We start from the raw sequence: 26,269 nt of genomic DNA, 5'->3' as shown, positions 1-26,269 counted from the left end.
AGCTTCCTGATTGCCTGTGCTGTTTAAAGACTATTCACTTAGTATTTCTAGGCTTTGATTGTAAACTCCAGAAAAAAATATTGTTTGATTCCTCAGTGTATCTCCAGGACCTAGAACAGTTCCTGATGCAAAGCAGGTAATCAGTATCTGTTGAATAAATTTTAAAGATAGTTTTCTGATGCTTCCTTATATCTCAACCCATTTGTCATTTATTGATTCCGTAAGTATTTGCAGAAATTTTGAGGTCAGAGTTTAAAACATGAAAGCATGAGGGCCCAGGAATGTCATGATGCTAATAAGGAATGTGGAATATTTTTGACAATAATGATTTTTTGATTAACTCTCAATGTTATTTGCATTTCATATTCTGATTGGATAAAAATTTAAAGATTTAATGATTTATTCAGCATCAAAAAAAGTTGGTTCAGTGAACTAGCACTTCCTTCATAAAAGTTTAGTTTAAAATGTTTTTATAGTATTTAAATTGTGCTACAGTTAATCACTTATCTTATTCCATAAGAAACTGGATACTTTTTGTTCAGAAATAACATACCTTCTAAGTTACAGGCAATGTGCAAGGGAGCAATAATATAGTGTATGATATAAAGGAGCTTAAAATATGCTAGAAGACCTGCAAACTATTGTGTTATATTTACTATTGAAACTTGTATTTACAGTGCCAACCATAGTGTCTGAAACATTTACATTAATATTTCTTAAATACAGAAAAATACTATGGCTGATGAAAGGTTTTAACTTTCTTCAAGATCAATTATCCATTAATAACAGCATGTTTAAGATATAGCATGCGTGTCTTGTTTGAGCAAAGGACATTTGTCTTGAATTTGTTTCTGACCTTGAAACGTCATGTAATAGTGCTATTTTTCTTTGGCCATGAGAGTGGTGCTCTCAGCCATCTGATAGCCATGGTCACTGCCAGTATTGATGTGAATGCTTTCCTTTGTCTGTTGAAGAAGAAAGTAACTTGATTATGTTATTTAATTTCAAAATGAATGCATCTTCATTAAAAAAATTATTAAAAAAGTTAGAAATGACTTTTAAATATAACTACTGATCTTTAGTGTATAATCTTTAAAAAATATTTCTTTGAGTCTAAGTAAAACTTTAGACCAAATAACCAGAAATTTATGTGGAACTATAAAACACCCAGAATTGCCAAACAATCCTGAGGGGGAAAAAAAAAAGCAGGAGGCGTAACTCTTCCAGACTTCAGACAATTCTACAAAACTACAGTAATCAAAACAGTGTGGTATCGGTACAAAAACAGACATATGTATCAGTGGAGCAGAACAGAAACCCCAGAAATAAACCACACACCAATGTTCAATTAATCTTCAACAAAGGAGGCAAGAATATAAAAGAAGAAAAAGAGTCTCTTCAGCAACTGGTGCTGGGAAAATTGGACAGTTGCCTGTAAATCAGTGAAATTAGAACACACCCTCAAACCATGTGCAAAAGTAACTCAGAGTGGCTTAAAGACTTAAACATAAGATATAATCCAATAAAATTCCTTGAAGAGAACACAGGCAAAACATTCTCTGACATAAACCAAATAAATATTTTATTAGATTAGTCTCCCAAGGCAATATACCTAAAAAGCAAAACCAACAATTGGGACCTAATCAAACTTACAGGTTTTGCACAGCAAAGGCAACCATAAAAAAAATGAAGAGACAACCTACAGGGTGGGAGAAAATATTTGCAAATAGTGCAACCAACAATAATTTAACTTCCAAGTATGCACATAACTCATACAGCTCAACATATTAAAAACAAACAACCCAATCAAATAGGCAGAAGATCTAAATAGACATTTCTCCAGGGAAGACATACAGATGGCCAAAAAACACATGAAAAGATGTTCACCATCACTACTTATTAGAGAAATGCAAATTACAATTACAATGAAGCACTACTTCACACTGGTCAGAATGGCCATCATAAGTAAGTCTACACATAACAACCTGGAGAGAGTGTGGAGAAAAGGGAACCCTCCTACACTGTTGGTGGGAATGTAATAAGTTGGTACAATAACTATAGAAAACAGTATGGAGATGCCTCAGAAAATATAGAACTACCGTGTGACCCAGAAATCCCACTCCTGTGCATGTATCTGTACAAAACTACAAAAAGATACAGGCATCCCTGTGTTCACTGCAGAATTATTGGCAATAGCCAAGATATGGAAACAACCTAAATGTTCATCAGCAGATGAATGGATTAAGAATAGCACATATATGCAACGGAATACTACTCAGCCATAAAATAAAATATTAAAAACAAAATAATGCCATTTACAAGGATGCAACGAAAGATTATCATACTAAGTGAAATAAGTCAGAGAAAGACAAATACCATATTATATCACTTCCATGTAAAAATCTAAAACATGACACAAATAAACCTATCTACAAAACAGAAACAGATTCACAGACACAGAGAACAGACTTGTGGTTGCCAAGAGGGACAGGTGAGGGAGTGGGATGGACTGGGAGTTTGGAGTTAATAGATGCAAACTATTACATTCAGAATGAATAAACAATAAGGTCCTACTGTACAGCATGGGGAACTGTATGCTATCTCCTAGGATGGACCATGAAAGAAAAGAATATAAAAGAAGAATGTGTATATGTGTATGTATAATTGAGGCACTTTGCTGTACAGCGGAAATTGGTACAACCTTGTTAGTCAACTATACTTTAATAAAAATATAAATATATATATATATATATCATTAAAAACATGAAAACATTTCATGTACTCACATGCAAACATATATGATAGCATTGTGTCTGTGTACCTGTGCAAATCCCTGCCCCACTAAGACATTAGTTGTGTCCTTATCCCGTGAAGGTTTAGTTGGCTTGGTCCAAGTTCCAGTTTCATGGATTGAGCTGGGTTTAGCACTTCCCTTTGATTGTCTGTATATATATATATATTTTTTTTGTCTTTTTGCTATTTCTTGGGCCGCTCCTGCGGCATATGGAGGTTCCCAGGCTAGGGGTTGAATCGGAGCTGTAGCCACCGGCCTATGCCAGGGCCACAGCAACGCAGGATCCGGGCCGCGTCTGCAACCTACACCACAGCTCACGGCAACGCCGGATCGTTAACCCACTGAGCAAGGGCAGGGACCGAACCCGCAACCTCATGGTTCCTAGTCGGATTCGTTAACCACTGCGCCACGACGGGAACTCCCTGATTGTCTGTATATTTTAAGGGGCTACTTAGTTACACTGTTTCCACTTTCATGCTTCCTCCTTACCATCTCGTGTTTCTCTGAGGTTATGTAATATCTTGGCTGCAACCCATCACCTCTTCATAGGTTCATACAAACATCCATTCTTTTTGAGCATTTGTAAGTTACCAATTTTTTTTACAAAATTTATTGTGGCTCCAGAGGATTGCTATGCAGCATTCGTATTACAGAGCATGACCCTTTTTCCTCCTGGCTTCATTCATCTCTTCCAACCCCCAGTGCTAGAATAAGAAAATTTCCCCTTTTGACCAAGGAGAACAGTCCCACCAGTCTGAAAAAGTGTTCTTGAGAGTCTCTGCTTTTATCCCAGGCACTTGTAAGGATATATTTCTCAAAAGGCCAGCTTACATTCTCTAAGAAATAACTCTCAAAAAAACACGATTTCTCCATTCTGTGTATGTGTACTCATATTGAGTGTATACATTTATTTCACAAAAATGGGATCATACTTTCTGCTGAGGCTGTGGTGTAGGACGGCAGCTGCAGCTCTGATTCAACTGCTAGCCCAGGAACTTCTGTATGCCATGGGTGCAGCCCTAAAAAGGGGGAAAAAAGATAAAACATGGAATCGTACTCTCAATATTCTTTTTTTTTTTTTTTTTTAATTTTAGCTGCATCCACAACATGAGAAAGTTCCCAGGCCAGGGATGGAAACTGTGCCACAGCAGTGACATGCTGGATCCTGAACCCACTGAGCCATCAGGGAACTCTGATATTCTTTTATCGTACTTGTTTCCACTAACTTCTGTATTGTGGGCATTGTTTATGAGGATTTAGTGGATGTATGCCATCCTACTGAAAGGATGTATCATTTATTTAGCCCACATTCAAGCTGTTTGCAATACTTTGCTATTATAAACTGTATTCCAATGAGCTTTCTTGTATTTCTCTATTTTTCCATTACTGTAGAAACTTAACTGATTTCTTCATAGCTGACTTGCTGAATCATAAGTCACACACTCCACTTCTCTGTTAAACAAACCCTGCATGTTCAAACACAAGCACAATCCCATTCAGAAAGCATTCTGTTTTACTGAGTTAATTTTTTATTATAAATACATACATTTTTTAGTCTTGAGATTGTTGTATGTTTTATCTTTGACTTATTAACAGATTTCCTAGTATAATTCTGTTTCATTGGAGTAATAAACTCCCATTTGAGTTAATGGTGCTAATGCACTGCTGAATATGTTTAATAAATACCACCCTCATATAAGATTTTTGGATCTGTATTCATAGGTAGGTGTTCCCTCTAGTTCTCTGATATGCACAATGCTTATTGATACTTAATAAGCATTGGTATCTTTGTAATATAAGTAGGGAGGTTTCTTTACTTTTGAACAGTGGTATGTAAATGACTTATTTCTGTTCTTTTTCTGTTTATAGCTGTACCTGCAGCATATGGAACTTCCCAGGCTATGGGTTGAATTGGACCCACAGCTGCAGGGCTGTACCACAGCCACAGCAACACCAGATCCAAGCCACATTTGCAACGATGCTACAGCTTGCAACAATGCCAGATCTTTAACCCACTGAGTAAGACCAAGGATCGAAACCATATCCTCATGGACACTATGTCAGGTTCTTAACTAGCTGAGCCACAATGGGAACTCTACCTTATTACTTGAATATAGAAAACTTTGGGACTTTGACATACTTTTCAGTATTACTCATAGTTTCTTATTCTATTTAGATTTTCTGCTTTGGGTCAATTTTGGTGAAAAAATATATTTGGAGGCTATCTTTTTTCCTAAATGTTAAAAAATCCCAGTACAGTGATGTATAAAGTAACTGTTTGTACTCCTTTTTTCTTCTTAATTTTGTTCTTTTTCTATTTTTTTCTTGATTGAAGTTGTTGGTGTTTAGCATATATTTAAAAAGAATCCTTGAGTATGTTGATTGAGCCTATTATTTCAATTTACTGCACATGTCCTTTCTACCATTTGTAATGTATTAATTTCTGCTTTTATTACTATTTATTTCTTTTTTCTATTCTACTTATATTTTGATACTATTTTCCTGTATTTTGAAAGTAATATTTAGTCAAAATTTTCACCTTGTTATTTAGCATTTAATATGTATAATTTTTCCTTGAATGCAATTTTGACCATCTTCCATTGGTTGTGGAGGGAGCATTCCTATATTTTGATGTTTACTAGATATTCTTTAATTATGGTATTCATCCCTTCACTGACTAAAAAAACCAGGAGAGAATTTAAATTTTTGTGTGTGTGTCTTTTTAGGGCCACACCCATGGCATATGGAGGTTCCCAGGCTAGGGGTTGAATCGGAGCTGTTGTCGGCCTATGCCAGAGCCACAGCAATGCCAGATCTGAGCCGCTTCTTCAACCTATACCACAGCTCATGGCAATGCTGGATCCTTAACCCACTGAGCAAGGCCAGGAATTGAACCTGAAACCTCCTGGTTCCTAGTCAGATTCTTTTCCACTGTGCCATGATGGGAACTCTGAGAATTTAAAATTTTATGTGGGTTTTATTTTTGTTTCTATTTTCCTTAATAATCAAGTTTTATTTTTGTTTTTGTTTTTTACTTTTTGGATGGTTTTATTTTTGTTCCTGCTTTTCTTACTAATTTCAAGTTTTATTATTGTCAGAGTGCATGATTTCTATACATTTCTGTTTGCAGTAAATTTAATCAAGTTTTCTTTGGGGCTTACTGTGTGATTTCTTAAATATTCCAGGGTTATTCATAGGGTTTATTTGTGTGTTATTAGTTTCTTTAACATCTGACCTCTGGAAAATATTTACTATCTTTAATTTCAAAGTCCAGAGGTAGGAGTCGCCACCCTGGTATAGTGGGTTAAGAATCTGACTGCAGCAGCTCAGGTTACCACAGAGCTGCCAGTTTGATCCCCAGCCCAGAGCAATGGGTTAAAGGATCCAGCCTTGCTGCAGCTGCCACATAAGTCACAGCTGTAGTTCCAGATTCAATCCCTGGCCTGGGAATTTACATATGCCTGGGGTGTGGCCATAAAATTTTTAAAAATAAAGAAATAAAAGCCAGGGATAAAATTAAAGGAGCAGGTTACAATTTAAACAAATGAAGTTCTATAAAATTCAAACATTTTACTGTACTTTCTCCTAGTAGCTGTTGTTCTAAGTCAGGAACAGATATTCTTATAGATTAAAATCAGAAGTTGCACTGAACATATAGGACTCCTCATTTCTCTAATGCACCTCATCCTTGATGCACTTGTCCCTGGCACTTATGTGTGTGTGTATGCATGTGTGTGTGCAGCTGGTTCCTGGTTCTTGGTGAGGGCTGCTATTCCCAGAGCTGACATCATCTTGTAATATGTGTACCAACGTTATGGGGGCTCCATTCATGAAAGAGTATTTCTTAGGTAGCTATAAGAACCAAAGCCTTCCTGTCTTTTCTGGCATCATTTTCTTACTCTAAGATCAGGTAACAGCTTTCAGGGGAAGAAAAAGGAATGTGAAGGTAGTCTTCAGGTTTAATTGAACTCTTTTGCTCTAGAGTCTCCTCTCTTTTGCTCTTAATGAGGAGATAAACAGATGGTATTCTCAAACTTCAGTTCTTCAAACTGCTTCCTAATGTTACCAGATTTAAAGAGGTATATATACACAGTGGAATACTACTCAGTCATAAAAAAGAATGACACAATGCCATTTGTAGCTACATAGATGGAACTAGAGAATCTCATACTGAGTAAAATGAGCCAGAAAGACAAAGACAAATACCATATGATATCACTTATAACTGGAATCTAATATCCAGCACAAATGAACATCTCCACCAAAAAGAAAATCATGGACTTGGAAGATAGACTTGTGGCTGCCTCATGGGAGAGGGAGGGAGTGGGAAGGATCAGGAGCTTTGGGTTATCAGACACAACTTAGAATAGATTTACAAGGAGATTCTGATGAGTAGCATTGAGAACTATGTCTAGATACTAATGTTGCAACAGAACAAAGGGTGGGGAAAAATGTATGCGTGTAAGGATAACTTGATCCCCTTGCTGTACAGTGGGAAAATAAAATAAAATCAAAATAAAGAGTGATTTTTCTTACATCAGCATCTTTTCATATTATATGAAAACCTCACCAGCCCTTTATAAACAGTTATACAGTTGCTGAACAATCGTATGGGTGGGTGTAAGAATAGAATTTCCCTAACATATTTGCCCCATTTGCTTTGAAAGAATTGAATGATTTAGAAACAATAAAAGTTTCAAATTGAGTACATCAGTTGGGTTGAAAGAAATTATAAATGTCACATAGTCGTCTCATATAGGATGGGTTCTTTGGTCAAAGAAGGGTAGAAAACACTAGGTTGAGCAAAGTTAGAATAGGCGACTTTTCTGCAGGAGTTAGTTTTTAGAGTCTTTAATGTCCGTTGCAAGACTCTAAATGGAAGGAAGAGACAGGGAGGAAAATGGTGTTCAAACTTACTAGTCATCAGCCCTCTCTCTCTATTTTCCTGTAACATTTGAATATATTTCTTTGTATGCCTGTTCTAGTGACCAGTTCTGTCTCCTAGTATTTTATGCTACATTTTCAAGCAAACTGATATTCTCTGAACTTCTTCGTGATATAGGTGAGAAAACTCAGCTCTAGGGAACTTAAGTAATTTAGTCTCCAGCTCATTAAAAGGAATGAGTATTAGAACCCAAGTAAGGAAACTCCCAGGACACTGGCTTTTCCACTGTCCTTCATTATTAATTCCCAATGCGAAATGTTAGGTTTTTTTCTCAAAATTCATAAGCAGTGTTTTTATCAGTTCCCATTAAACATCAATTCCTTTTTTAGTATTTCAATTTCGTATGTGTAAATATGTATGTATTTGTATATGTTTTAGGTACAAAAGATGCTTTATTTTTGATCCAACATTTTACAGCTACCTTGGTTTTGAATTTTACCTTGGTTTTGAATGAGAAAAACCACATTAACTGTAAAATCTGCTTTTTCTTTTGCAGCGGCTCTAATTAGAGGAAATCGTAAAAACTGTGCTCAGTTTTCTGGCTCCCTCGACTGGTTAATCAGCAGATTGGAAAGACTAGAAGCTTCTTCTGGTATGTTTTCCACTGTCTCCTTATACGTTATCTCTGTTTTCATGTATTTCATGTCTTTTAAGACCTAAAAGCACACTGAGGTTCAGTGCAATATAAGTTTTCCTTTTCTTATGTTAAAATTTTTACTTATTGATTAAAATCACTGGTATTTTCATTAGTTATTTCTCAAAGGCAATCTAACAGTAGCTTTTTCATTCATATCTTTAAAAGAATGGCTTAGTGGTAATGAACCTGAATAGTATCCTTGAGTACTCAGGTTTGATCCCGGGCCTTGCTCAGTGTATTAAGGATCCTATGTTGCCATGAGCTTTGGTGTAGGATGCAGACATGGCTTGGATCCTGTGTTGCTGTGTCTGTGGTGTAGGCTGGCAGCTGCAGCTCCGACTTGACTCCTAGCTTGGGAACTTCCATATGCCATGGGTGTGGCCCTAAAACAAAACCAAACAAAGAAATTTTTTTTAAAGAATGAATTCCAGAAAACCACCAAACAGCTCCAGCAGATACAGAAAAAAAAAAAAAAAAAAAAAAGAGCCCATCCCTTTCCCTGGCCCAGGAGGTATCTCGGAAGAGAGAAGAACAGAGTAGCCTTCAGGATGGACTCTTAATGTGAGACAGGTCAGCTGCTTCACCTTTTAAAGAATGCACGGGAAAAATACTCAGAGGGAGAGAGGAGGGAGAGAAGGAGGGAACAAGCAGAGCGTCCTTTCAGCTCAGCTGCAGAGTCCAGTGTTTACAGTCCTCAGGTGAGTCAGTTATAGACACAGTTCCACTGGGGCTACAAATCACTGCCTGCTGATATCTTTCCCCAGTCCAGCTGTTCACAGGCATTTCTACTTAAAATAGAAGCTCTGTGCTCAGAGAGAGCAGAGTGAATGTCAAAAATAGGAAGGACCCTTAGGGGATGCTTAACCTAACATTCCCACTTTTGAGGAAGAAAGTCGAGGCATGGAATATTGAAATGATTGCTTTGAGACATTAGAATTAATTTTTATAGGCAAGATGGAAACCAGCTTCCTCACAGCAGACTTGAAATATGTTCGCCATACCTTGTAGCCTCCTAGTTTTTTTTTTTTAATCTTTTCTACAGTATTTTTCACTGAACAGATTCCTCTACTGAGTTGCATTTATGCTCTTAGTGCCCTGCTTATTTTTTTTACCTAGAGGAAGTAGAATGTTGCTTAGTTTTTAAAAGAAACAGTAACAGTAGTGATATGCATATATATGCATATACACACATAAATACGGTAAATGTGTTTCAATCATGTTGCATTGTTTTCTGTTTCCATATGCATCCTCTTATTTTCTCTCTCTCTCTCTGAGGTTCCTAAACACACTTCCCTTGGGTAGTCAATCTCCCAGCTGTATTAGTAGCTTCTGTGCCTGTATTTGAGCAGCACAGTAGAGCTGGGGGGTCTGCAAGCTCTCAGTTTCCTTCCACAAAGGGCACCAGACAAAACTCAAAATAGACTTATGTAGCCTTAAGTAGAAATCTGATGAGGACTTGAAAACAGTTGGCAAAAGGTGTGTTAATGAAGCATTTTGTCTGAGTTTGGGTTCCACCACAGGTAGACCTTGAGACCAGGATCGAAGGGCAAGTTTATTTGGGACGTGAACAGACAGGAGGCAGAGAAGGGCCAGAGAGGGTGTGTTGATGAGCAAGTTACCACCATGGGTACCTGGAGCCATTTATGGGGGGGAATACTGTGAACACATGCCTTAGAGTTGTCTCAACTGAGGGGCGATGGAGTTGGAGTGTTTATAACCAGCTCTTCCGTGATTCGGGGGATGCTGCTCCTAGGGACATTAATCCTGGGGCTCCTCCAGTTGCCATGGTGGTCAGAGCAAATCTTTTTTATTCCTTCTTTCTTTTTTGGCCACCCCACAACATATGCAATTCCCAGGCCAGGAATCAGATCTAAGCTGCAGTTGTGACCTACGCTGCAGGTGCTACAATGCCAGATCCTTTAACCCACTGCACTGGGCTGGGGATCGAACCACCATCCTGGTGCTGCAGATATGCTCCCAATCTCGTGCCACAGTGGGAACTCTGACAGCAAATCTTGAAGCAAAGAAACAGAGGAGCTGGCAGTTGGAAATCAGGCTGCATTCACTGATTGGGGAGGATGAGAGTCTGAGCAGGGCGCTGGCAGGGTCTGCTACTCCAAGGACTCCCATTTCATTATGCGATAGAAAGACTCAGGGCAGCTGAACAGATTTTTTTTTTTTTTTTCATATTCTGCACCATCTGAAGTTGGCCAGTAACACTATTGCATAAAGCCTTGTTAGAATATCAGTGTATAAGAACATATTCTTATTCTTATAAGAATAAGCCACTAACTTATTTTTGTGGGTAAAAATAAGTTAGACATCATCCCAAGCTTCATGTTTGTCTATGTTTCTGGGATGAATTTAACTCACAAGACAAGGGAGATATATATATATATATATATATATATATATATATACACACACACACACACACACACACATATATTTATATATAGACATATATATATTTATACATATATATATATTTATACATATATATATATATATATATTTTTTTTAGGGCCACACTTGCAGCATATGGAGGTTCCCAAGCTAGGGGTCTAATCAGAGCTATAGCTGCTGGCCTATGTAATGCAGGATCCAAGCCATGTCTGTGACCTACACCCCAGCTCACAGCAATGCCAGATCCTTAACCCACTGAGCGAGGCCAGGTATTGAACCCACAACCTCATGCTCCTAGTTGCATTCGTTTCTACTGCACCACGACAGAAACTCCAAGACAAGGGATTTTTAAGAGCAAGTACTGTGGATTGAGTTGATGGATTTCTGAAGGCTATTTTTTTCTCAAGGGTATTCTTAGCACTTCAAATACTTTTTGAACATTTCAAGAGATAGCTAAGAACAGTCAGCTGGTCTGGAAGCTGCATACTTTTTTTTGTCTTACTTTTCACACAGTCTCTTGCCCCCAATAGTTTCGTTGCAGGGATCAGAGTGGCCGTCTTTGGGCTTCCTGCCAATTCCTCCCCCTCTCACCTAGTGCCATGAATGAAGTTCCCTCTAGGTTTAAGCCAAATAAAGGAACTTTGAGTGGTCATGAATTGCCAAAGCTTTGTGCTTATGTACAATTCAGCTTTTAGTACCTGGAAACATGGTAGTTTAAGCTTCCAAAGATGTTACAACTATTTTCTGCAAAGCATAAGCTTATCATTTTTTAAAGAAAAAGATTTATAACCAGTGGAATGATTTGTCTCAGAATCTTGTGTTCAGGAAGCTCCTTCCCCTTAATACCTACTTAGATGTGAACAATGGCGTTAGAGTATGCGTTCACAGGATGTTGTATGCCATCCACTATTAGGTGTACAGAAATCATAGCTAACTTTTTAAGGGATACCAACAATACAAGCAACACTAGTAATAACAGCAAAAAAGACAGTTTTCTTAGAGATAGTCATGGAAAAGGCAACTTTAGCTCTTGATTTAAAGCTTTTAATTTTACAAAAAGTTGGTTATGGTAAACCCAGGGGATTCTGCATCTGAACCTTATAAGAAACATTAAATCAGAATCGTGATGATGTTGGAGACCTTTTAAAGAGAATCTTTTCTGGTAGGTGTTGGGGTCAGTTACATGCTTAACTCTACAACCCCAGACCATAATCATACATTTGCAACCAGATATTCACCTAGAGCACATTACAGTGATTGGTGTTTTTAGTAATGATCTTGGGTCATCGAGATATATGAATTATGGCAGTTCCCCTGTGGCACAGAAAGTTAAGGATCTCACGTTTTCACTGCTGCAGATTGGGTCACGACTGTAGTGCAGGTTTGATCCTTGGCCTGGGAACTTCCATATGCTGCAAGCATGGCACATGTGTGTGTGTGTGTGTGTGTGCATGTGTGTGTGAGCATGAGTGTGTGAGTGTGAATATAGTGTTTATATATTTGAGAAAAAAAGTATAGTATTTTGCAACGTACAATTGATTTGCCGTTATAGTCATTTTCCATATTTACTGTTTAACCACATCACTTATTTCCAGCAGTAGGCATTGATGTGTGAAGGAAACAAAGTAACTGGGCTAAGAGCATCCCTAGCTTTTTTGGGGAGGTGGCTTTTGTAGGCGGGGCTTAAAGCCTCAGAGAGGAGTATGGTATGCAGAGGTGATCTCCCTAGGCTCTAATTAACCAGCTACCAAAAGATTTGGCTGAGGAGCCTATGAAAGATTGAATGCGCAATGGCAGGTGGTCAGCTGGCACCTCTTTTGGTCACTTCTCTGTTCTTGGAGGACTCTGGTGCTCTCCTGACATTACTCTACACTGGCCCTGGTGGCCTGAGCTACTGCTGCCAATTTTGCAGCCAAGAGCAAGCTACTGTCTTACAGCAGTTGGGAGAGAAGTTTTCCATCTTATGCTTGTCCCACCTGTCCTGGGTGCCTGGTATCCATCCAGGCTGCGGCCACCACCTCCCACCACCAACTCAGGAGAGCCTTTGTCTCTCTGGGGTTTCCCTGGGCAGTTCCTGGGAATCCATGCTTCTGTTCTGCTTTCTTAGATTCTCCATGGCTGGTTTGGAGATAGGAGCATTCTCCACTTTTGATTCTGTTTCTCCCTGCCCACAGCCCTTTAGGGTGGCACTCCACAAAGTCCTGGTTACCTGGAGGCATAAAAGAGAAAAGTCTTGTCTCAGAGAAACTACATTATCCAGGAAAGCTCACTCAAACTGCTTATTAAAAACAAAATCACAATGATTTCTACATTTCACCTGATTGTTTTTTGGTTCTCTTTGGGTTCCTTGTCATGGAGAGAACTGAACTTTCAGCTCCTCTGTGTTGCTGCTGATAGATGGCTGTTTCATGCCAATGTCTCTTCTGAGTTTTGCTCAGGCCATCCTGGTTATTAAATCTGTTCAGCATCATCTTTGGTGAAATAATCATGCTGTGTCACTTGCAGTCTGGCTCTAAATTTCATGCTCTTTCCCTTCATGGTAGATGCCCCTCAAGTGGGCGGAAGCATATGCTTGAATATCGCCTTTGTGTTTTTCTGACGTCACGAGGGAGAATGGTAACCCTTCCATATAAGTAGGCCAGTCCAGCTGACTGAGATTCATCGTTTCTGAGTTGGAAGTGGTTTGGGGGTACTCTAACCTGACCAGCCTCTTCAGGGCATGGCTGCGCTTGGTCCTCTCTCACTTGCTCTCTTGAACCACTTTACACAGTTTAGCAGTGAAGGATTTAAAATACTGCTCTTCACCACGTGGCCAAAGATTTTGAAGTCCTCTACTGGAACTTTCTGATACTCTGCAGTCTGAAGGAATTGCTTAGCCTTCTAAAGCTAAATCCACTTTTAAATGCATTTTTAAGTTGTCCTTTGCTGTACACTTCATGATATCTCAGGACTGCGTACCATTGTGTGCTTAAGACCCTATCTAATACTGTGGTTTTCAGAGTTCCCTGGTGGCTAGTGGCTAAAGATCTGGCATTGTCAAGCTGTGGCCAGGGTGCCTGCTGTGGTGTAGGGTTGATCCCTGACCCAGGAGCTTCAGCACACCATGGGCATAGCCCCCAAAAATGTGGTTTTCATTAAACCATGTATCATGTGACTTTTCTCTACCCCCTTTTGTCACACTTGACAAGTATCAGCATCGGATTATTATATCCCTTGTTATTTGTTCTTCTCGTGCTTATTGGAAAGGATGTCCCTGACTGGTCCTCTTTTCAAGAGCACTTATCAAATTGACAAAAAGCTCAGACAGATGCTATGATCATTTTACATTTCTGCCCCAGATTATCGTGCTCAACAAATATTTGCTGCTTTGAGAGAAGTATCTTTTTGAAGAGTTGATGAATCTGTATTACTCTTGTGCTGGAAAATCCACCTTAAAGATGCTCAAGTATATAGATCTTCTAAACATTTATTTAAAGGGCATTAGATACGTTAATTATATTTGCCAAAATTTCTGTAGCTACTGATATTTCACAGGCACACACAGTTGTTGGGCATGTGAACATTTCAATGATGGCATTATGTGGCCAAAGAAATCTTAACTGAATTTAGGGCACTGTGCTAAGAATTTATATACATATCCTCACTGGATTCCCACAATAACTCTATAAGCTAGGTTCCATTATAATTGCCTTTTCGTAAGTGAAGACTCTGAAGCTAAGAAGCTCGGAGTCGACTTTTTCAAGGTCAAAGAAAGTGATGGAGTTAGAATTGGAGTTAGGATGGTCTGTCAACCTGACAGGAGCCTGGATTATTATCAGTTTTGCTCTGCATTTTACCCATACCCAGGACCTGACATAGTCAATGGCCCATTTTATGTACTGAGGAATAAATGAAAACATAAAAGGAAAAATGAATAAATAGAAAGATAAGATTATCTTCAGGTTTTATGATGTCCTGTCTGGCACTCAGCACTCTGTGGACCTTGAGATGTGACAATTTATACAAACATCTATTTATATGGCATAAAAATCTCTAACATTATTACTTAATTATTGTATCAGTAGCTGCCTTTAATTGGCATTTTCTTGTCTTTTTTAAGCTCTCCTTTAACTTCTCTAGTTTGTCTCTCTGTCATAACTCATTGCTCCCTAAATTGAAGGGAGCAAACCATCAGAGGCCTAATTAAGGCTGGATAGTACGTTATAATTACATTGCTCATTTTATGTGTTTTATTTCAGTTAATTCACCCAGGGAAACTTTCACCTCATGTTCATCTTGTCTTCCAGTAAAATGCCCTGGGTCTATTTTGTTTATCTTGCTAATGCAGTCATGATGCTCTCCCTCTCTAAATATGAGTAGCAATGTGATAATACCTTTACCTTCATGGACTTCCATTTTTATTAATTTTATTAATTTAATTAATTGTCCAGTTCTGTTATATTTTACCCCTGTCCCCTTTTCTCTCCTCAGCTACATGTTAGCTCAAGATTTAATGAGATTATTTTCTTCTCTAGCTCAAAACCATTGTAAAAATTACTAACATAGATATATATTCAATTATGTGTTTTCTTAATTTGGCTTGAGACTACATCTCTTGAGGTTATTTTAAGCCTTTGTGTATTTTAATATTGATGTCAATTTGGTTCGTTTTTCTTTCTCTGTTTGGGTGAGTTATGGAAACTCTATTTAGAGTGACTTCTATTTATTTCTCAAATTAGCCCTCTGTTACAGAAAGAAAGCAAAATGTATATTTCTTCCTCTTTTCTTTTCACCCTCTCTGTTTTAAAAAGTTAAAAAATACATTTAACAGTTCCTCTCATACCCAAACTCTGATAGTTCCTCAATTTCAAATTTATAACCATTTTAAACAAATAAATTATTCCTTTCTCACTCAGCACTTCGATCTGTAGCATGCAAAACTCACTGTTAACATTAAAAAACATGTGTTGTAATTATGCTTTATGTTGGTTTATTATTCAGCTCCCGGGATTGGTTCGAGGTGAGGGCTAACCAAGCTCCCAACCAGTTCAAACTGGAAGTTTCTGCCATTTCTAGTTTCACGCTCCTGCTCACCCCTGAAAGCAGGGCAGGTTGGGTTGGATAAGCGGATTATGACTTATTGGCAGTTCAGTTTGAATTAGTGGAACAAAACAGCAGATATGTATTTCTAGGGAACCCTCTCAAATGTACAATCCCAGGCACAAATGAATCCATTTACACCCACATCTGATTCTTTCTTTTGTGGCCTCACATTTGCCATGTAACCTCCCAACCTCTCAATTCCTCAGAAATTGGGTCAACATGGAGTTAGAGGGGCTTGTCTTCTGCTCTAACCATTGATTTTCGTTTGCATATTTTTCTTTTCTCATGTTGTTAATACCATGAGAAAGAATTCCTGTCAACCAGGAGTGCTTTATGCCTTATTTTATCATTTATAAGATGGTAAGTCTGCTTAGTTAATCTTTTACTTTATTTTAGGCTCTTGGTCTTGTTGTGTCAAGAAAGAAAAATCTACAGTTGAGTCTCTTTGTCCTTCTTATTTTGTCTGTATATCTCCAAGATGGGTTAACTTTCTCTTGGAGATATACAGACAAAATTTTATTTTATTTTAGTAATTAACTTTGATTTCATTTCTTCATGCTGAGCAATAAATATTTTCCCTGAAGTTTTCTTCTGATCAATGTTGTCCATTCAGCATTTCTCTACCTTTTCCTAGTTTTTAATATTTGATATTTATTTATTTATATATGGCCATGCTGTGACATGCAGAAGTTCTTGGGCCAGGGATCGAACTTGTACCATAGCAGTGACCCAAGCCATAGCAATGACAGCACCAGGTCCTTAATTGCTAGGCCATCTAGGAGCACCAAGTCTTTATTTAAAAATAAGCTTTTTTGTAATGTTTTTCTGTTGATCCTTCTTATTTTGCTTTATTTCTCTTTTAAGTTATTTTATTACAACAAGAAAATAATAGCAGGTGGTTTGTATAGCACTGCTCAGATCCAAGCCCTATTCTAAATGCCTTAAATGTATTATTTCTCACAGCAGACCCCCAGGTTTGGCCCATTATTGGCCTTATTTTAGAGTTGGGGGCAGTGGGGCACAGAGAGGTTAAGTAATGTGCCTAAAATCTGCCAGGACTCACAACTGGGCACATTGGCATAAGTCTAGGATTGTAACCACTACTTATTATTATATTTTCTCATTAAGCCTGTAAATATGGAGTAGATCAGTCCCTCTTTTAAAAAGGATGGTTGGCCATTGATAACCTTGTTGCTGCATCCACTATAGATAGCTTTGATCTGCTTGTTTCATGTTTGTGTGTTTTTGTGTTCTTTCTTGGTCATTTTCCCAGTGTCTTTCCCCCAGTCTTTTTACTCATTGTTTCACTTTGTTTAAATTTTATCACCCAGGGCAAAAACAGAAATTTTCTTTTGCCTCCATTGAGCCCTGGGGACATTGATAATCAGGTCTGACCAAGAAGTTATAAAGAATTTTAAGTTCTAGGTAGGGAAAAAAGAAAAAAACAACCTGTGGTTTGAATAATTTGGAATTCATGGTTTCTCTAATTAAAACTGCCACTGATCCTTCAGTGGAGGCCATCATTCTGTGTTTTGCATGTGTGCATCCCCAGTGTTTCCTTCACTAGCGGGCGGTCTGATTCATACCAATCAGCACCTAGGTTGAAGCCTTCTTGTTTGCTCATCACTAACTTAGCCTAAGGGGTTTCCTAGTTGAAATTTTCAGCTGAGGCCATGTCCTCCTGGAATTGTTTGCAGTGGAGATGTGAGAAATAATTCCCTTCCCTCAAAGCTGAACCACACCCATGTATCCCTCCTGCATTGAGAACCAGGTTCCACCTCAACCCGGGTATATTTCAGTGTTCTGAGATTGTTTTAATTTTGTTTTATTTTTGCAAAACTATTGTAACCATAGGTGAGAAAACAATATTCTAGGGAATTGGCTTTGTGCTTTCTAGGTCAGTTGGTTTTCCATCTTTTCTGAGATGATAATGGGAACACAGGTATTATATATGGCTTGTCTCTGTCTCCACATTGGCTACCAGTTGGATTCTGTTCCCTTTTTTCTCTCAAATGGGCAAGGTTCACCAGTGAGCTTGTGCCTGCTTAGTATAGAATGACATCCTCAGACAAAATTCTTCCTAGTAGGTCAAGTCAGACCAAATACAGCACTTGTGCTCTGTGGCTTGCTTCCTATTTTCCATTCTGACCCTCAACAAGGTTTGTTCTATCTTGGACAGCCGTGGGCATGACCCATGAAGAAAACAGCAGTCAACTTTGATCCCAGCTGGAGCTCCCACAGTTTTGGAAGCCAGGCAACAAGGCTTTAAGTCTATCAATAAAGGGCAAACCAGGCCATTGTCCTTTGATTACAGAAAACAGGGCAATTCACCTTCTTTACCATACCAGTACTTGGATGCTCCCAGAGCCATTAAGTTCTTTCCAGACATTTTGTAATGTCCTCAGAGGTTTTTCTTGCTCATGAGAAAATAATTCAGAAAGTTATTGCTTGAAAGTTTTAAGGAAATAGCCGAATGTTGCCTGTATTGCACATGCAATGTTTGCCCCATGTGGAGGTTCCCAGGCTAGGGGTCCAACCAGAGCCGCAGCCGCTGGCCTGTGCCAGAGCCACAGCAACGCGGGATCTGAGCCGCATCTGTGACCTACACCACAGCTCACAGCAACACCGGATCCTCAACCCACCGAGCAAGGCCAGGGAACAAACCCGCAACCTCATGGTTCCTAGTCAGATTCGGTTAACCACTGCGCCACGATGGTAACTCCTCTCTATTTTTTTATTTCTCTTTTGATTTATTCTTTGACTCATTGGTTACTGAGTAGCATATTGTTTAATCTCCACATATTTGTTAATTTTCCATCTTTCTTCTTGTAACTAATTTCTAGTTTCATACCAATGAAGACAGACATGTTGTTGATATGATTGCTATCTTAAATGTATTAATACTTTTTTTGTGGTTCCACATATTATCTTTCCTGGAGAATGCTCCATGTATGCTTGAGAAGAATGTATATTCTGGTTTTTTTTGGATGGAATGTTCTGTTTATGTCAGTTAAGTTTGTCTAGTCACATAGTCATTTAATGTGTTTCCTTATTGATTTTTTGTCTGGATGATTGATCCACTGATGAAATTGGGGCATTAAAATCTCCTACTATGAAGTTCCTGCAGTGGCACAGTGTATTTTATTTATTTATTTATTTTTATTTTTTATTTTTTTATTTTTTTGTCTTTTTGCCATTTCTTGGGCCACTCCCGCGGCATATGGAGGTTCCCAGGCTAGGGGTTGAATCGGAGCTGTAGCTGCCGGCCTCCGCCAGAGCCACAGCAATGCAGGATCCTAGCCGCATCTGCGACCTATACCACAGCTCATGGAAACGCTGGATCCTTAACCCACTGAACAAGGCCAGGAATCGAACCTGCAACCTCATGGTTCCTAGTCGGATTCGTTAACCACTGCACCATGACAGGAACTCCAGTGGCACAGTGTATTAAGAATCTGACAGCAGAGGCCTGGGTTGCTATGGAGGTGTGGGTTTGATCCCTCCCCGGCCTGGTGCAGTTGGTTAAGGATCTGGTGTTGCTGCATCTGTGGCACAGGTTGCAGCTGCAGCTTGGTTTCAGTCCCTAGCTCAGGAACCTCCATATGCTGCAGATGTGGACGTAAAAAAATATCTCCTACTGTTTCTGTATTACTCTCTCTTTAGGCCTGTTAATCTTTGCTTTATAAATTCAGGCATTCCTATGTTGGGTGCATCAATATGTATAAACATTGTATCTTCTTGTTAGATTGATCCTTATATCATTATGTCATGACCTGTTTTTGTCTTAAAAGTCTATTTTGTCCCATATAGGTATAGCTATACTAGGTTTCTTTGGTTTCCATTTGTCTGAAATTTCCTTTTCTGTCTCTTTTCTTTCAATCCATGTGTGACCTTATATTTGAAGTGAGTCTCTTGTAGGCAGCATATGGTTGTGTTCTTGACTTGTAGTGGCTCCCAGGTATTGTGGGTGTGCCAGGACTTGACAGTATCTCAGAGGGGAGGATCTCAGCACATAGATTCAGGCTGATTGAGAGCGGGAGCCAGACCCTTAGGCAGCAGCTGTTAAGTATGCAGATGTACCTCTTTCAGGGGGAAGACTGGGAGATGCATTTCTGTTTGCTCCTTCCATCAAATCCCAGGCCGATACCTGATTAAGAACTATTTCTTTCTTTGCTATTGTCCCATTGAAGCCTTGAACGTATGCCTCCCTGGCACAAGTGCCAGCTGTCAAGGGATGTGCCCTTTGGTTCACAGCCACAAGAGCCGATGCATCACAGGTGTGCACAAGCTTCTTTTTCAGAGGCACAGATGAGAGGGGGCTCTGGTGGTGGGCCAGACCAGAAGCTTTCCCGTCAGGCCAGAGGTGGAAAGCCAGCAAATAGGCCTCTTTTATGGAAAACTGAGGGTGGTTTCAGTTGGCTCTCCCTGTTCTGTGCCCTGGGCAGGGGGTGGCCAGTTCCAAACCATGAGTCTCATGGAACACACAGCCAGAAGCCGCACTGGTCTCCAGAGCCAGGTGATGAAGGGTTATTGCCAGTGCCTGAACCACAGAAGAGGTGGGGTGGGGGGAGTGGAAGCAAAACTGGGCCTGTACTGCACAAGAGCTCCCTCTGGGAGATGCTGTGAGCCAGCTGGAGCAAGTCAAGGATGAGCACAAAGGCAGTGCCCGCTGACCTCTTGCTCTGGAGAGAATTTCAGTTGGCCTCCATATTGGTGTTAAATTAGATGCTGCCCCTCAGGCCAAAGCTTTAAGAAAAGCAGATAAGCCTGTTTCACAGAAAGACTAGAGATTTAGTTGGCTGCCTCTTTTCTGGGCCCTGGTGTGGATGAGCTCCTGATGCCCCTTTAAAAACTGTTTCCCATGTTGCTACACTCTCTGAGCCCCAGGAACACTCTCCCTGTTGTCCTTCAGAGCTAGATGTTTGGGAGGCCTACTCTCAGATGCATGGGAGTGGGATTTATAGTGAGGTTGTATCTCAGCCCCTCCTTCCCTGAGTCAGTGTGGGAGTTTTTGGTGTGTTTATCTGGTATGTAGGATTCACTTAGTTTTTTAGTTTGTTTCAGAGGAAATTGTTCCACATACACATGTAGACTTGGTGGGTCCCTGAAAGAGGTGAGTTTAGGATCTTCCAATGTCATTACCTTGAACCAGAACTGAGAAATATTTCTCACTTTGACAGTTGTATGTAACATAGAAGGTGTGGAATATTGGAAGAGAAGTACAGTTGAACAATATGGGGCTAAGGAGTGTCAACCCTCTCTGCTGTTGAAAATCCATGTGTAATTTTATGTATCCACAGCCATATCCATAGATCAAACCAGCCATGGACCATGTGACTCTGTAGTAAATATTTAGTGAAAGAATCTGCATATAATTGAACTTCCACAGTTCAAAACTTTTTGTGGAATTTGGCCTCTCCATTTTGGCACTGAATTGGACCACAGAGACAAGAGTTTGGGGTGAAGTGGAAAAGAACAGCTTTATTGCCTTGCCAGGCAGCGGGGAACACAGCAGGCTAGTACCTCAAGGACTGTGTCCCGTCTCCTGTGGGGTCAGGGGGCGAGGTGGGGGTGGGTAGTGTCAAGGAGCAAGGCACGATCAGATTGTAGACATTTTTCTGCTTGGTTGGTGGTGAGGTGATTGGGAGTCAGCATCATCAACCTTCTGGTTCTAACCTGTCTGGGGTCTATGTGCTTGTAGGCAGCACGTAGTTGACTTCCTCCACCTGGTGGGGGTTTCAGTATCTGCAAAACAGCTCTAAAGGACATAGCTCAGAATATGATCTATAGTCTTTAAGGAAGAACTAAAGTTCCTTGATTTCAAATGGCTAAGGCGTTTTTGTCTTACTTGATTGTTTTCCTTTCTCTCTGCATTTGCTCACTTTTCTGGTTAAATTTATTCTTTGACTAAAAGTTTTGAACAGACAAAGACAGGTGAAGGACATGGGTGGGAATCTAGCCTGGAAAGGCCTCATTAGGTTGCTGCTCTGTTACAAACTTGGAGTGTTCAAGAGTCCACTGCATACTCAAGCAGTAACAAGTACTAACATCTGATATAATAATTTCTGATGTTTTTTGAAATATATATTATATAAATAAATATATTTTATCTAATTACAATCCAAATATATATGCAACTTTGTGTTCACTCTTGAAAGTTTGTTATACATTATGTATTTCTGCATTATTAACATTTTCAGAAGTCATTTCTATACATTTATTAAACTTATAAAATCACATTTTTTTCTTTTGCCAGGTTGAGTGGGTTTTTTGTTGTTTTATACTTTGTAGCATATTTATAATTCTTTCATTCCACTAATCCTGATTTGATCTACCAAGCTTTAAAATTTTTCTTTGAGAATCTGACCCTAAGCATTATGTACTATTGCCCTTTCTGAGACTTATTCAGTGAATTTAGAATTTAAATTTCAAATCATCTTTAATCAGCTATTGCTATTATAACATTAAGCATCAAGTTTCTGTCTCAGGTTTCACCTAAGGGCTTGAGGCATACATCAGCATAATATAAATATACACCTTATAGAGTCAGTTTAGCTAGTCTTTATCTTTTGAAAATGACTCTACTGTGTTTCCGATTTGTTTTCCTTTAGGAATTTCTTACTATAAAAAATAAAAGTAGTTTATTTGCAGTTTATACCAATAGTTAAAATAACAAGTAGTTTTCTCTGACTTTTTATGTTTAGAGTTAGAGGCAGTCAGTTTTTTTAAACTAAGCATTTATTTGTTGGATCTGATTTGGCCCCACTGAAAAAAAATTTTAATGTTAAACCCAAAACTCTGAAACCCTTCCATGAGAACAGGCTGAATATGAGAAAAAAATAGGGATTTATTTTCATGTTGCCATTTTTGCATTTTTGATTATATGCTGTTCTTTCCAAAAATCTAGACTTTTACCCTTTTCTGATATATTTAGCTTTATGAATGCTGTGGGTGTTCATGAATATTTATTTACAAAAATAAATTATTTTTCTTGATCTTCTCCCTGTTTTTCCTTTCTTGATGATTATATTTTATAGCAGAGATTGGCAAACTTTCCACAAAAATCCAGATAATAAATATTTTAGGCTCTGTGGACTATAGAGCTTTGTCATTATAATCTTGTAGCTCTGCCTTTTTAATCCAAAGCACCATTTAGATTATTTTGTATGTTTCTCTTATTTTGCAAACTAAGAAACATTTTCTATTGTAAACCTCCAGGAGGATGTTATGAACTCATTAGTTAGGATGCACTGCTGCAGGGTCATACTTTTAGTGCCAAGAAGATTTGTCCAGTAATAGGTGTTTATACACAGTATGATTTTAGTTACAAAGATAGGCAGTCATGTGTTATATAGTCATAAGTAATAGGGAGAAAATTAACAAACAAACAAAAAAAAACAAACAAATCAGGAGTTCCCGTCACGGAGCAGTGGTTGGCAAATCTGACTAGGAACCATGAGGTTTCAGGTTTGATCCCTGGCCTTGCTCAGTGGGTTAACAATCCGGCATTGCTGTGAGCTGTGGTGTAGGTCGCAGATGCTGCTCGGATCCCGCATTGCTGTGGCTGTGGTGTAGGCCGAAGGCTACAGCTCCGATCTGACCCCTAGCCTGGGAACCTCCATATGCTGTGGGCATGGCCCTAGAAAAGGCAAAAAGACCAAAAACAAAAACAAAAAAAAACCAAGTCAGAATAACATAAGCCTGATCTTTTAAAAATGCTTTACCCTTTCTGTTATTCCATTTTCTTTTAGCTTGGAATGAATGAGTTTTGTTACTTTTTTTAGTAATAGGAGAAATAGTTTCCATACCCATATGAAGATCTTCTTTATCAGCCTGTTGTAGTATTATTTTCTATCTTTATTTTATTTTATTTTATTTTATGTTTACAGCTGCATCTATGGCATTTGGAGGTTCCCAGGTCAGGGGTCAAATTGGAGCTGCAGCTGCTGGCCTATGCCACAGCCCCAGAAACACTGGATGCAAGCTACAGTTGTTGGCAACACAGGCTCCTCAATCCATTGAGAAAGGCTAGGGATCTAACCTGCATCCTCACAGAGATACTGGTTTCTTAACGTGCTGAACCACAACAAGAACTTCTGCAATCTTTGATTTTTTAATGAGCATGGGCACAGACTGTTGGATCACAGCAACAGATTTTGAACCACACCAAAAATTAAATTACCTTTGTGAATATTTTTTCACCAATTGTACATTTATATTTCCAATAACTATATTACTGTTGAAGAAGTTAGCATTAATAGGCCTTATCTTAGAATGGATTGGGGTTTGGATCAAGTGTAGATTGTTACAGAGTGAGTTACTTCTCTATACTACCATTTGTGAAACTGAGCATTTGACATTTCTTTTCCCAGAAAGTGATCTCCATTTGAAACGAATAAACCTTTCTACGAAGTTCCTCTGGGACTCTTCTCAGTATGATCTAGGTTCAGACAGAGATCATGTTTTCTCATGTCATGTCTAATTGCTACAAATGAACTACATTCACATTGTTGACAAGGCAGGCTTGCCCTGAAAAAATGCACACGTACCCATTTATTTATTTTATTTATGTTTTTGGCGGCCATTTATTTTATTTTATTTGTTTATTTCTTACGCTGCACCTGTAGCGTGCAGAAGTTCCTGGGCCGGGGATCGAACCCATGCCACAGCTGTAACTAGAGCCACGGCAGTGACAATGCCGAATTCTTAACCCACTGAGCCGCTAAGAAACTCCCCATATGTACCCATTTAGCTTTTCAGGTTCACGCTACAAATTCTGATAATAAGATTTAATATCTGGTCTCTTTTTTAAACTATAAGAAAGCATGTATTCCACTTTGTATTCTCTGATGGCGAATGCCTAAAATCATCATTCTCATTCAGGTTTTGTATATTATATATTTCTTTCTATTTTTGTGTGGTTTTGTATATTTCTTTTCTGCAAATCAGGAATCATTTTCTACTCCAGACCTCCAGGAGAGGGAGTTCCCTGTGGCTCAGCAGGTTTGGGATCTGGAGTTGTCACTGCTGTGACTCGGGTTCGATACCTGGCCTGGGAACGTCCTCATGCTGTGAGCATGGCCAAATAAATAAATAAATAAATAGACCTTCGAGAGAATGTAATGATGGGTTAAGACGCATTGTTGCAGGGTTGTACTTTTGCATCCAGAAACTTCATAAGCTGGCCCTCACCTACCTGTCCCATCCCCTATGGGCTTTGAACCCTCAAGCCCCTCAGGTATGTTCTCTCTTCAAGACTTCTCTCTTGCTCTTACCACCTTCTTCCCCAGTCAGGAAGGTGGTCATGGATGAGTCCTCTAAGATGCCACTGAAGCGTTGCTCTCTTTCGTAACTCTCCAGGCAGAATTACCCACTTGCTCAGGTGAAGTCTGTTTTTGCCTGTCCTCTCTCATGTCATCGTCTTTGGTGATCCGCATTGTCTCCCAGTAGCACCTATCCCCTGTCACGGGGCCCGGTGACACATGCATTGGGCACATAATAATCATTTTAGGTTCAGTTAACACCTGAATGAATGTACAGAAAAGAGGAAACTGTAGACTGGATAATCGTATTTCCCCCTTTCTTTGTTTTGTCTTTAGGTATTCTTGAAGTTTTACACTGTGTGTTAGTAGAAAGTCCAGAGGCTCTTAACATTATTAAAGAAGGACATATTAAATCCATTATCTCGCTTTTAGACAAGCATGGGAGAAATCACAAGGTAAGTGAACCATTTTATTGCCAGAAACAAAGCCTGGAATAATTTAAAACATCTTTTTAGAGTGAGGAAACGTTTAAAAGGTGGTGGGTCAAATTTTTCATGTTTTTCACCTTTTAATTCCGATCATGTGATATTGTTGAGTGTTTATGCTTCAAATCAGTGGGGAAAAGAACAGTTCTCTGTTTGTGTGTGTGAAGGAAAATTGTAAAGTATGGGGACACAATACTGTCCTATGTTAAATGACCGAGTCAGAGGTAACTGGAGGGAATGTGTTTGTGGAAATTGCTGCTGATACCTGAATCTGAAAAGGGAATGAGAGTCAACTGAAAGTGATTTGTCTTTTCAGGTTCTAGACGTCTTATGCTCTCTCTGTGTTTGCCATGGAGTTGCAGTCCGTTCTAACCAGCATCTCATCTGTGACAATCTCCTGCCAGGAAGAGACCTCCTATTGCAGACACGCCTTGTGAACCATGTCAGCAGGTTGGTCCAGAGAGACCCTGTCACCAAATTGTAGCATAACAACAACAAAAAAAATGCATGTTCCAGCTTTGTGGCTAAAACATCCTACGGTCTCTTTATTTTATGAGACTCTTCTACGTATTTCCTCAATAAATAATATAAGAATCTTTCTACCAATCGGATAAGAACAAGAGATGAACAAGAAAAACACACATTCATTACAAAAAA

General features: G+C 39.0%; 1 protein-coding gene across 2 annotated transcripts in view; it reads left to right on the top strand.

The window, feature by feature from the left end:
• The window catches only part of RYR2 (ryanodine receptor 2), a 775,249-nt gene that overhangs the window by 411,343 nt on the left and 337,637 nt on the right, over window positions 1-26,269 (top strand). For both annotated transcript variants that reach the window (XM_047762364.1, XM_047762363.1), the window contains 3 exons: window positions 8,236-8,331; window positions 25,464-25,582; window positions 25,929-26,062. In XM_047762364.1, the coding sequence (XP_047618320.1) occupies window positions 8,236-8,331; window positions 25,464-25,582; window positions 25,929-26,062 (349 nt within the window). The remainder of the gene's footprint in view (window positions 1-8,235; window positions 8,332-25,463; window positions 25,583-25,928; window positions 26,063-26,269) is intronic.

Source organism: Phacochoerus africanus, chromosome 15, assembly GCF_016906955.1.
Source record: "Phacochoerus africanus isolate WHEZ1 chromosome 15, ROS_Pafr_v1, whole genome shotgun sequence".
Taxonomy (NCBI): Eukaryota; Metazoa; Chordata; class Mammalia; order Artiodactyla; family Suidae; genus Phacochoerus; species Phacochoerus africanus.
This window is presented reverse-complemented; position numbering and strand designations above follow the sequence as displayed.